Genomic DNA, 13,808 nt, shown 5'->3' on the forward strand with positions numbered 1-13,808 from the left:
TGTAAATTGAGGAATGAGCAACTTCCTGCAATGCTTGAGGGATAGGAGGCCTTCTCCGTCTTTACAGCAAATATAATCTTCACAAATAGGAAATGGAAGGCTATGAGTGATGAGTGTCATGGAGGGGGCTCTGAAGAATGGACACACACGTGTTACTGGACCCGCTTATGCAGCAAGGAGAAAAGAATGGGAAGGCGAGAATGAGAGATGTGATTATTAAGGCAAGGCAAGGGAGTCTTCCCCCCCCCCCCCCCCCGCCCCCCTTTTTGTGAACCAGGGTGGATTCGTACCATCACTCACAAATTCACATAATTATAATTGACGGGGCATAGTTATACCCCCAACAACACTTTGTTTGGCAGTGGCCTTAATAAGAAAAGGCAATGTTCAGAAGCCGGATAGCATGTTAATCCTTAGCGAAATTCACCGTCGTCGAGCATCATGAGGGTGGGCATCTGACCATGATTCATAAAATCGATTTTGTTGAGTCTCACACAACAGAGGACTTGCTCAGGGAGTTCCTCTGGCTTCTGTGCCTGCAAAACAAATTGCTGCTGTCAGTTGACAGTTCTGATTGAATTGTTCAATGCTGAGTTTCAAATTCTTTTGATAACTCCAGACACAATCAAGCAAGCGAGGCACTTGTTAGGACAGCTAGAACTCAACTGTCCCAAAACTTGGCCCTAGCCAAGTTAAGCATTCACCCATTTTCATGTTGAGCTGCTCAGTCCCTATGCACCATTCTAATATTGTGAACCAAGTGAAACATCATAAATGCATCAAAATTTGCCAAATTCCCAAATCATACCGAACATCTGGCAGCTTGCACTCATGCCCATGCTAAGCCCAACTCCATCAATCCGTATTCCAAGTCAAGTAAATAGTCTAGATGTACTGGTTGCTAATAAGTTTGAGCTCGTAAGAAATTGTGTACCCAACTGTAACAGCTAGACTCAAAACCAGAGGGTGGGCAGCTGTGTGTAACTAGCATAATAATCTCCCTCCGTCAACCGTTGAACTAGTTCATGATGTATAAATAACTACTTGAGAAGTCTAGGAAACATGGAACCAAAACAGAACTTCAGAAGACAGAACCTTCCAAATATGAAACTCAGAAATTATGATGAAACAACTTCGGAGTAGTGATGGAAGTACCTGAATAGTCAAGCCCAGGTCAAGTATGCCATGTTTCAAGCGCTCACGAAAAGCTTCCAGTCCCTTTCTTGATATGTAGCTGAAACGATGTATGTCCAGATCTATCTCAAAGTAGTTTGAACCCTGTTTAACAAGAAAAAATGCCATGATCAACAAAAATACCTTTTGTGCTCATACAAATACACAATCAGAGTCCTGACTAGGGTACAGGTAACCAACAGGATAATTGAAGCCCCATTTGAAAGATATTGCAAAATCCTTCTGCATGACCAACCATCCTTAACCTACCAGTCAGGCTTGAACAGTCCACAAAAGTTCTTTTTCAGCTTATGAAACATGAGATCCTGATATTAGATCAAGTGACTGAGAAACATTAATGTGGATAGTTGACCTAAATTGATCTGGAAGTACCCAACATCTTCCAAAAATATGTTAGAGCTAGGTAAGAGGAAATGAAAAGACAGGTAGGTTTAAACTGAACTTCATCGAAGCATTGTGAAGAAAAATGCAACATATTGAGCTGAAGATAACATGGCAGGAGACAAGCACCAGGTCTTCTTTAATTTGTAAACATTGCTGAGGTCATTTAGATGTTTGTCCTTTCCTGACATAATCTTAGTGTTTACCTTATAGAAACGGTGTTGAGGGCGTGAAAGCACTGGCTTTTCATTGTAAGCATGCACAAGCTTCTTCTCAGCAGGATTCAAGTGAAGCTCATCTGGGTTTACCACCCGGGCCATGATCTTCAGCCGTTCCCTAAAGGAAACCAGAGACTCTACTGCAAAGCTTTTAACCTTTTCAGTTTCATCATCTATCAATTTCTGAAACAAGTAAAGAAAAATAAGAAAATATTTGACAACAAATTATCTGCAGCTGCAAGAAAATTTAACATGTTCATACTTCAAAACACAACCTGTCAAAAACACTGAACCGAACAATGAACGAGACTTAGTGATGACAGAATGATAATGATGAATGATGCAATTTCTTGTACAAAAGATGCATCTGAAGACAATACAGGAAAATACAGTAGGGTATAGACACTGCAAAAATCAGAAATGGACTTCCATCATGCGCATCTTGGTTAACAAATACAAGGGAATATTATGTGATTTCAGTATGCCTCAATTCACTGTTGACTAAATATCACGTAAAAAGGCATCAGTACAATGAAAACTTAAAATAAATACAAAATCCACCAGTTTGCATCTAGCTCTAGCATAAACCACAGCCATTACTCCAAAGCAATCATGCAGATTTTCACTAAAAACCAAAAGACCCATATAGCACATTGCTAGTGTCATGATCAGACATTTGCATCTAACAGCTCACAAGATAGAACCACAGTAAGAAAAAAAATTCAGGAGTCAGCAAATTCAGTAACTATAGGAAGGGTCACATAGATCTTTTCACGCAAGTATGAACTAAGAAGAGGATAGAATTGAGTAAAAGAAAAGAAATCTACCCTGATGCTTTCCTGAAAATGAGGTGAAATTTCTTTATCAAAGCTGTCAGATATTTTAAAATATAATACAAGGCTCATCCCTTCACCATCACTGTCACCTAGGAACATTGCGGCTGGATATGTAGGAAGCTGCGACAAGAAAAGTGAAAATAAGACACATAAACACTGGCCTTTCAGAACAGCCTCCTGAATCTACAAAAACCAAAAAAAATTGTCTTCCTAGAACTGCCACTTAAGTGCTATGAAAAAGGATATGTTATAAATTTATTATGGAAACTAGGTTGAAAAAAAGAAAAGATACCTGAATATTAACAATGAGGAGAGAAGGCATTCCCTCACGAGGCTTCACAGAAGGAAGCTCAAGATACTGAGCAATGTGATGTATCTTACGTGAAGACACAAACAAATCAACTCCAAACGGGGAAAATGGTGCATAATTTGGAGCAGGACTCTTTTTCTTATCTCTGCATTGTAGAAATATAGACTCAGTTGATTAATTCCAGAGTCTCAGAGAAGAATCTACACTCTCACAAAGATTTTCATAGTTTTAACAAAACCAATCAGTGGCTGACATCACTTTTAACTGCATTATCTGAACCTTACAAGATATCCTACAAAATACATGCTAGCTATAAGCATAAGAACTGTGAGCAAACCTGAAATAATTCTCACTCCGGAGCTTAAAGATAGAGGGTTCAAGATGAGACCAGCAACCCTGCATTTGCTTCTCTGCTGAAGAGCATGGAATCTGAAGTCCTGCTCTAGGACGGTATAAGAACTTCTTTGAGGTGCCTGGAGCAAAACATGTACAGTCATTGCTTTGGATAAAATGACCATGTCAACTAAGCTGACCGTGAAAATCCCCAGGATAAGCTCATGATGGTGCATTTTAGGCAAATAAATTTGAAAAATGTAAGCTTTTGCTACTAACATCACCAAGAAATAAAGAAGAAATCACATTTTCAGTAGAAGAAAGAGAACAAAACCACTCCAGATTCTTGTATATACAGAAGGTGAGTCCACATGCCAATTCAGAAACAAATTCTCATATTCATTGGATCACATGCCAAATCAGAAGAGAATTCTCATATGCATTTTCAGGCATGTCATGCTTTGATTTTGGGTTCCTAGAAAACTATTCACTAAGCACCAAATCTCATATGCTGTTCAAGCTTCATTAATATGCTCATGAAAACCAAATGAATGTAAGACTTCATAATGGAACTGTGACAATGTTTGCAAATAAAAATGCTTCACATTGAAGAACAGAAACCAAACTGCTTGTCAATATACTAAAGAACACGTGCAAACAAATGTGTTGAAGAACAGAAACACGACTTTTTGTCAATATGCTAAAAAACATATATGAACAAAGATCCGATTTTTAATATACCCCTATATATAAAAATCACATCAATCTTTAGTGTGAAAGGATCAATATGCTAAAGAACATACATGAGCAAAAGATGCAAATTTAGTGTACCCCTACATGTAAGAATCACATTGAACTTTATTGTCAATAAGATCAATAAGGTCCCATGTGTTACACACTGCCAGGGTGGAATGCCTTTTCATGGCAAAGAGACAAAATGGAAGGAAAGTTGGGTGTGGAGACTTGATTTTGAGCAGAAAATGCTCCACCACCATTTAATTCATGGGCCTCACCACCTGATTCTCACCATGGTATTTAGCATTTTGGCAGAACTATAGGCAAGTTAAATTTTTTGTTCAGGCATATTAAAATGGGATAAATCACTTACAGTAAAACATATCAGTATGATGAAAACATGGGATATCAAGGATATCATAAACACTTACATATTTCTGTTGTCTCATCTCCATCATAGGATCGTCTTTTGAAAGACAACCTAATAACTGCTGATTTTTTCCTTTGAGATGGTGGACCAGGACTTAGAGGTTGAGTTTTGTCATTGAAGCTGACTGTTGGGACTAATCTTGGTAAGCAAGATATCTTCCTCTGTTTCAGTGTTTGATCATAACTTTTCTCCTCTATGTTGAGTGCATCTTCTTTTACAAGGTTAAAGCTTCCATGAGGGTCTTCTAATGCGCTTTTTCTTTTTGTGATAACCTCAATTCCTGAAACTCCAGGCTTGGCTTCATCAGTTTTACCTAAAGATAGAAACTCATATCCCTGTGCATTCAGAGTTGTGACTGCATCAGATTCTTTGGATTCATCTTTGTTTAAGATCTCTATCTTCCCTCCCTCAATCTTGCACATAGCATCTACCAAGCATGAGGCACTCTCGTACGGCACCACTTGAGCACCTGAGCTACTGCTCATAGTAGGGAAACAGTCTGTAGCAAAATGTAAACATCAGATATATCCACTGTGCTAGATGGATTAATCTTTTAAATGAAATTCACAGGTTTTGCTTTCTTAACCTCCATGCACACTGCAGAAATCTTCATCAGAATCAGATTCCAGAATACTGACAGAATCAAACCATGCTTCCTCTTGGCACAGCACTATAAACAGATGCAATTAAAAAGGTTAAGCCACCACCCTTTTTTTTACTGATACATGAACACTGTTCAACAAAAGAAAAGTAGTCTGCCTCTAAAAATTATGTGCCACAATTGCAGGAAAAAATAAAAAATAAATGAATGTCATAGTAGACATTGAAGTCTTTTTCTTGAAGTGCATATAAATGAAAAAAATTGTTCATGCATAAGCAAAAAATCAAAGTGATTGGACCATAAGCAGCATAAAAAATAAGTGTAGCGAGGCAGCAACTTAATGCCACCTTCTATTTAACTAGAGTGAGAAGATATTATTAGATACTATGCCAAAGAAGTTTCTGCAGCAATTTTGTCCAACAGATCATGGGAAATTATTTGTCATCTCATGAATTCTCATTCTGAATCTACTCCAACATGCTGCCTAGAAAATTTCAAGTTAAACAGATGCTGGAAAGCAATATTTGAAATTTCACTCTCATGCATTTAAGCCCACCAAAGACTTGCAAAGGATGCATTCGGCTCATATTTTTTAATCAGAGTTACCCCTATGGTTTCTTCATTTCGTTAAAATCTCTTCTTGCCTCCTGGCTACCTGACAGAACAATTAATGCTTTCCTGAAGCATACCAGCAGGCCATCTTCAAACTCTTTCCTCTCCCACGTATAAAATTTTTAGCAGTCTATCTGATCATTCAATATTTTATCCACATATTTCAAATATTTCTTAGAATTATCTCTTCCTCGGTCATCGATGAGAACAAGTTCTGCATGAAACAAAACTGGCTAATACAAAAATAAAGAATAAATGTTGTAGGCAACACTTGTTCAGAAAGCATGTGCTAGGAATTTACACAGCTTTTCTTCAAGATTCTTCACAATAAGTTCTTAAAGAGACCAATTATTCATAGCAGTAGAGGTATAACTAAATTCTTCTATCATTCAAAATGGGAAAAAAAAAGTTGGAAAGGCTAAAGAACTTGGGAAGGCTAAAATTTACCACTACTTGTTAGATATTAGTATGCCATAAACTACTAAATGCAATGAAAGTGTAACTATCAAGTAGTCAAGGTGCCATAGGATCTTATGAATAGAGCAAAAATTTCCAGAAAATAGAAGCAACATCATCCTTAGACTGGAAGCAATCCCTGCAGAAAATTGTGAGCTTTAAAAGGTGGCATTATGAGTGATCCATCATGTGCTACATAATGTCCAAATTGTGTTAATATATGTAAAGATTAAATGATCAAAACAATGGAAATCAAGTTTTGAACCCTGACTCAATTAAAAAAAGAAAAATTAACAAGGACGACTGGTGCTCGAAATTACCATCAGCATCAATCTGGCCACTGTGCCACTGTAGCTGAGTGAGGTGGACTGTCAAATTTGAAACTTCAGATCTACCATGGGCAGTTGCAGCTTTGTCAAGATCCATCTGTACAAATTCATTGATAGCAAAGTCTGCTAGAGGATTCATAGCATCAGTGACACGTGCTTTAGAAGCATCATGGGATGAAGCAGAAACTTTTCTACGCCAGTTCCTGGCTCTGATGAAGTACTTTCGTGCTTTGGGTTTCCTTTTGGATGATGATACACAGCCACCCATTGTAGAATATGGCTTTAAAGAACCTTGATCACAAAATAGGACATTCACTCATATGGTATGAAACTTTCTCAACCAAACGACAGAGCCACTATGAACGCTAAAGATTCTTGACAAGTCAGAACCAGTTACATTTGCATTCATCTGCACATCAACATTCAGTATGAATAGACAGAAATAAGTGTGTGCTATACAAGATACTAGTCTAAGCATTTCTGAGACAATTAACCAAGGGCCTCACACAGACATAAACAAAAAACGCTAGAGTTAGCAAAAGCTCAACAGCAGGTGTCCACCAGATTTGCTAGACGAAAGATGAAAGTAGATCAATCTCAAGACATCATTACAATGACAATTGTAGAAATATGTGGAATTAGACAATTCCATAATCAAAGACGATCACACTTTTGGTTGCAAACATCAAGCTAGTCTCTCCCTCTTAACCATAATCAAACCTCCTATCATGCGACCACTAATTATATCAATCAAATATAGAACGAACAGTTGCAATCTGTCATCTGTTACAACTCACAAGAACAATGACATATGTCCCAGTGTCGGAGAAAACTAAGGTGTTCACTCAAGGTGGATGTGCTCAAGACTAAACAAGGAGCTAAACCAAATAATTGTCGTTAAGAAACACTGGATCGCTTAGTTGTTAGTTCAAAGTCATAGACTTCTCATAAGCATCTTTTAGTGGATCTCCAGCTTTAAGATGGTCTACCATTTTCCAGATTATGCCATTGCTTATACCCTTGTCATATACATGGACTAAAGATTCTCGCAAGCGGGGACTAGGACCGGAAGCCGGAATCAGGAGCGAGAAAGAAGGCATTTAAAGAGGAGGACGGGGTTTTGTCAGCCACTTCTCCATGGGGTCCTCTGTTTTCAGATACCCCAAAGTCACGACTGCCATCTTCCTGATCATGTCATTACAACTCATAAGTGGTGTCCTAAATTCAAAAAATGATGCACCTCTGTTCCACATTGCCACAGATAATTAAGAAGTTACAGAGATAAACAGTTCAACCACATCCAATAATGATCAAGAACCAAAAAATTACCAAACGAGAACAAAAGAAAAAAAAACAAAAACAACCACCGCAGGAAAATAAAAAAGGAGTGACACCGAAATTGAGTAACATGGAGGGATTCCGTCGTGAAAAAAAAAATCATAGTTTACCTTTTAACTGATCGGCACCTGAAATCGCCCTATCGCATCATCTGCAAACGGGGGAAAGGAACGACCTCGAAAAAATGCTACATAAGCAGAAAAATTCCCTCTTTTTATACAAATGTAACGAATTCAAGCACTCCCCTACTCAATCTTCACAAAATGCCATCCAAACGAGCCCTGTCACGAAACCCGGCATCAAATTTCATTCTTTTCGCCGACAAAAAAAAAAAACTCACAAAGAAGCATAAAGCTAACAAAAGGGATGATCCAAACAAAAAAAACCAACCAAATTGATATTGGAACTCAAATCTTGGGAGTTAAAACCAAAACGACCATCTTCATTCCAAAACTCCAAATGTAAATCTCCCTTTAAATTACAAATACAAGTCGGATGAGAGAGAGAGAGAGAGGCAGGAGGGATTCCGGCGTGGACAAAACGGTCGGAATTGACCCTCGCTGCAGTGGAGGATGGGAAAATGTGGGGCTGGCTGGCCTTTCTAGTGAGGGACAAGAGAGAGAGAGAGAGAGAGAGAGAGAGAGAGAGAGAGAGAGAGACTAGTGGGTTCGAAGCCGAGAAAAAAGGAACGCGGATTTAACGCTAGCGAGAGTAAAAGGTTGGCCTTGAAAATCGGGGGTTTCTCATTGAAATTACAGTGAGGAAGAAGCTCGCCGTGATTTCATTAAAAAAAGAAAAAAGAAAAAAGAAAAAAGAAAATCTCTCTCTCTCTCTCTCTCTCTCGAAGTTACAAGGTCGTTTCTATTTGGTTTTTTTACCAATGGGTCCATGCCTTACAGTCATTTTGCAAAATAATTCCTGTCTTATACCATTTTATAAATGGGTCCTTACCTTTTCATTGACTCTTGCAAATTAGTCCTTCCGGTAAATAGCTATTCCCCTTTGCCCACGGCAACTGTTAAAGGATACGGGGTGTCAATGGGTCGGGTTTGTTCCGAACTCAGACTCATATCAAACCCTACAAGGTTAGAATTTGGTGATAAATAAGAAGGTCCGATTAAAATCTGGGTTGGATCTGAAGGATTCGATTAATATATGGGATATGATTTGTAAAATTTCATACCAAGCGTGGGAGGCGACCTGAATTCTGATTAAGATCCTCAATTTTTTAATGTAAAAAAACTATAAAATATTATTTTATCACATATGGTCCGAGTTTGGTTCCAGTAATCTTTATAGGATTTAAGCATGATTTATCTTATGGTGGGTTTGATTGGACTAGAATCCGACCAGATACCATAATCTCAAATTAAGTTTTGGTTTGATTTCGCTTGAGAGTCTGAACCAAACCCGCCCCGTTGGCACACCTAACTAAGGTAGACAAGTTGGCGATTCAGGAAGACTAGTTTGTAAAATTTTAATAAGGTAGAGACTAATTTGTAAAAAGTTGATAGGTAATTAAGGGCATTTTACCGACCAGTTTATAGTCAGTGTCTGACCTTGGTCAAACTAACAGCTGTTGACAGAATGATTAATTTGTATTAATGGTGAATAAAGTGGGAACTGATTTGCAAAATGGTATAAGGCAGGGACCAAATTGCAAACAAAATCAACGGATGGATCTGCAGCCAAGTGGCACTAAAACAAGGGAGCCTAATGACATATATATATATATATATATATATATATATATATATATATATATAGAGAGAGAGAGAGAGAGAGAGAGAGAGAGAGATGCTAAAAAAAAGGGGGTGATTCAGCCCATTGGTTTGGCTTGGTATTATTGCAACTGCTTCTCTCCCTCTAGCTTCATCTAACAAGTCTTACTAGTTGATGTGTTTGTGCATCAAGCATCTATACCCCCACACAACAGGACATGTACAGAAGAAAGAAGGGGTTTCCAAGTGTTTCTCTCACCCTGTCAAGTAATTTCTGGAATAGTCAAGGTTAGAAAGGGACAAAACCGCACTTTAATAGTTCAATGTTCCGTCCTTCCTTCCTGCACAAGAACTCTCATTCTTCAGAGTGGACAATTCTGGCCTCGCTTTTCATGGAATATGACAAAAGCTGCCCCCACCGGCTGCTAAGATCTGGTCGATGGTGAGTGGTGACGTGACGCCTCCCCTCCTCCTGATCAACGGTGGGGCCCACGGCCTTACCCTTTGATTGCAAGCAAAATCATTGTAATTAAAACCTTGACGAGGGACTTGCCCGAGGAGCCGTCCCGTGAGGGCAGTGCTCGTGTACCTTGGGTCAGCTCCTTCATCCGCCTCATTTACGGTAGAAATGGACCGTTCAGATCTAGTCTCCTGAAAAAAGAAAAAGACAAAAAAAAAAAATCACACCGCACGTGAATGCCATGTGCTGGATGTGGTCAAAATTTCTTGGAAAGGAGTTGTGGTGATGTGGGTCCCATGCTCTTGGAGGTGTTGATGAGGTTGATATCCGGACGGTCAGTCAATTCATCTGATGGTGCTGAACCACTGGATTCATCGTACCCTGTTTGGTTATGTCATGTCGTCGTGTTCATGGAACAAAAGGAGAAAACAGTACTGGGTTGGCCACCCAATTGACAGTTCAGGTACCATGGCACAAGGAATACGTGGATACGTGGACAAGTGACGCAGGTTCGAATCGCAAGTTTGAATGTTTTTTTTTTTTTTGAAAAATAGCACACGAGGATACAAAATATTTTAATTTTTTAACCAAATATTGTTTTTTGATATTTTAATACTAAAACTAATTTTTATTGAAATACATGAAAATCATTAAAATATTATACAAATATCAAAAATAATATCCGTACGGGTTGGTGATGTCGTGTTAACGTGTCTGAGCGTGTCCATGTGACATAGGTCTTGTAGGCCCGGTTTATGTGAAACCAAAGCGGGGGCTTATCCCGAGCTCGACGTGGCTTAAGTAATAAAAATACAGAGTTCAAGTAGGGACAAAAGTTCATCTCAATGGAGCCCAGCTTGACCAGACTCGTTTAGTAATTGGGCTTAAAGGACATGACCCCACCCGACCCCAAACCTGACCCGATAAGATCCATGCCCAACCAGAACCCAAGAGCCAAGCCAGCCTTTCGGTGGATTAAGGGCTGGGTCAGGCCTATCAGGCCCTAATAAAGCTCAAGTTAGGCTGGGTCAGGTCGAGTAGGTCGGTTCGGGTCGGCCCTGTGTCCACCTCCACATAAAAGTAACACCAAGCATGCACCAATCTGATTTTAGTAGCTAGCTAGCTCATTTAAAAACGGCAGTAGTGAACAGAACCCCCTTATTTTTAAATGAATAATGGATGACATGATATGACGCTACCCTTACACACCAGTACGTTAATAGTGCTTGCGTTGTTAACTTTTGATAAAAGATTTATTCCTTTCTCAAGTGCAAAACACATGCTATAAACGTGTTTACCATAGATAGGAAAATTTAAGTTGATGTGCGAAAATGAAGGGATAACTTATTCAAAGTGTGCAATCTCTATTTATACTGCAATTATAAAAGCACTAACTATGCCTTACCACACGGTCACGTATCTCCCAATTGTAGTTCAAAACATAGTTATCACAAGAAGCCACACTTAGAGCATGAAGCAAGTGTTTTTTTTTTATATATATATATTTACACAGAGAAATCGGCCGCCATGGTGGTTCTTCCGGATGTACTTATGATCGTTGTCCTGGCAGTGTAAAACTCTGTGGGCTCCCTTGCCTCCATGGAGTCGATAAGTTCTGGCTTGCACAAAAGGATGACATTCATGGGATTTGAACCTAGACTGCCTAACTAGTGGCCTAGGCCCCATCCCGCTATGCCAAACCCATTTGAGGCTAAGCAAGTGTTTTAAAAAATGTCCATGAAATGCAGAGGCATGAAGAAAGCTTAACAAAGTAAACAGCAACATAAAAAAAGGTGGATAAAACTTATATTTTCATTTAAATACAACATTTTAAATACAACATTAAGGCCTCGTTTGGATGACAGGCCAAGAATCCTGGTTTTCTTTAAAACTTGGTTTTAATGGTTGGATGACATTTTACCAACCTGGTTTCGTGATCTTTTCACCAAAATAACTTTTGACATGTATATATATATATATATATATATATATATATATATATATATATATATATATTGTCTCGCATTAATTATTTTATTTAGATTAAATAAAGAAAAAAGAGAAAATGAACAACGGACCGTTGCAGAGTCACATCTGTTCGTAATAGGTGATCTCTTTTATGTCTTTAGTATCCATTCAGAGATTATAAAATGTGGTTAGAGGGTTACGGTTACGCACAGAAGTATTATCCTATGGTTTTTCTCTCTTTCGCTCTCTTTTGCTTTTTTTGGAGGACGTTTTTCTGAAAAGGAGAGTTCTGCAACAATTGTTCTTAGAGATTATTTTTGAAGGGTGATCTACCATCGGAGTGCACCGATCCAGATCATCGAGGCTATTGTATCTTAGAGAAAAGGCATTAAACCATTTTTGCACCGTATGTGGGGGTGAATCTTCTCTAAGGAAAGTATTTTTATATGCTTTAGCCTATTACAGAATATTAATATGTTGTCATTGTTGTTCTTATTCTGTTATATGCATATGTTTGGTCTGTTGTCTTTGTCTGGATTTTAGTATAAAATGGAACTTGACATATTTGAACCCTGTCACGGTTTGATTCTATTGTTTAATATGCATATCATGTTAATTTATAATCTGATTTGCATCATGATATTGTATTTGAATCTAACAATCTTAGAGAAGATTCTAAGCATGCCGACTTCATCTAATTTTATACCAAAAGTAGACATGTCCGGTATGCCTGAAAAGTTTGTTGATCAGAATTTCAAGCGTTGGCAACAAACGCATGAAAATCTGGTTCACGACTATAGGCTTGATATTTGTTCTAGAGTTTGAATGCCCTACGATTTCTGATACTGATCCTGATCTTGCCACTGTTACTGCGGCTGTAAAGTGAAAAGAGAAGGATGGTATATGTCATGGTTGCATTCTGTTGGCTTTGTCCAATACTTTGTTTGACGTATATAGTTCTTGTTTTACCACTGCTAAAGCCCTATGGGATCAACTTGACAAAAAGTACAATGCCGAAGACCAAGGTCTTGAAAAGTACTCTGTTGTCAAGTTTCTGAAGTATCAGATGGTTGAGGGCAAGTCGGTTACTGAACAGGCGCATGAGTTTCTGCTATTGCTTTATAGTTTGGCTGAGACTGATATGAAACTTCTTGAGAAGTTTCAAGTCATGACCATCGTGGAAAATTTTTCTAAGTCTTGGGTAGACTTTGGCATGTCTCTCAAGCATCGTAAAGAAAATATTTCTCTGGATGATCTAATGGTAGTCATAGCCATTGAGAAAGAGCATAGGAGTCAGAAACAAGTTGTGATGCCAATTAAACAACTTAAAGTTAATATGATGACCGAATCATTTAAAGACAAGGGCCAAAGAGCTAAACCTTCAATGAAAAACCAATTCAAACCCAAGGCCAAAATTCAAAAAAAGACAAAGAACAAACCTTGTTGAAACTATGGACATATTAGACACTGGGCCAAGGAATGTCCTTCCAAGAAGGCAAAGCTCATGGGACCACAGATGGTACTCCTCAAGTCAATATGGTGACTGAGTACGTTGGGACTAGCGTTGAGTATGTTTCTGTTAACCCTCAAATCTATCTTGTTTATGAGCCAACTGAGTTGTTGGTTGACACTGGGCTAATGTGCACGTTTGTGTTGATAAGTCTGTCTTTGTCTCTTACCAGGTTGCTGAAAGCAGATCCATGACTATGGGCAACTTCACAGCTGCAAAGGTGTTGGGGATTGGATGCGTGGACCTGAAGTTTCCTTCAGGATGAGTTCTATCTTTACATAGAGTGCACCATGTGCCTGTAGTTAGAAGGAATACTTTAAGTGGTTCATGTCTAGTTAGAGAGGGTTATGAGTTTAACTTTAAATGTAATAAAATT

The 13,808-nt window shown here is 38.5% G+C and overlaps 1 protein-coding gene across 1 annotated transcript; it reads right to left on the bottom strand.

The window, feature by feature from the left end:
- Positions 1 to 366: 366 nt before the first annotated feature.
- Positions 367 to 8,458, bottom strand: LOC149848897 (uncharacterized). The gene is made up of 11 exons (XM_090012841.1): positions 8,164 to 8,458; positions 7,884 to 8,054; positions 6,427 to 6,844; positions 5,024 to 5,107; positions 4,439 to 4,936; positions 3,277 to 3,412; positions 2,922 to 3,084; positions 2,621 to 2,749; positions 1,782 to 1,976; positions 1,156 to 1,278; positions 367 to 536 (listed from the first exon to the last, which is right to left on the bottom strand). The coding sequence occupies exons 3-11, from the start codon at positions 6,701 to 6,703 to the stop codon at positions 414 to 416; spliced, it is 1,728 nt and encodes a 575-aa protein (XP_089868967.1). The 5' UTR covers positions 6,704 to 6,844; positions 7,884 to 8,054; positions 8,164 to 8,458; the 3' UTR covers positions 367 to 413.
- Positions 8,459 to 13,808: the final 5,350 nt, after the last annotated feature.

This window comes from Nuphar pumila, chromosome 1 (genome assembly GCF_984573655.1).
Source record: "Nuphar pumila chromosome 1, dmNupPumi1.hap1.1, whole genome shotgun sequence".
NCBI lineage: Eukaryota > Viridiplantae > Streptophyta > Magnoliopsida > Nymphaeales > Nymphaeaceae > Nuphar > Nuphar pumila.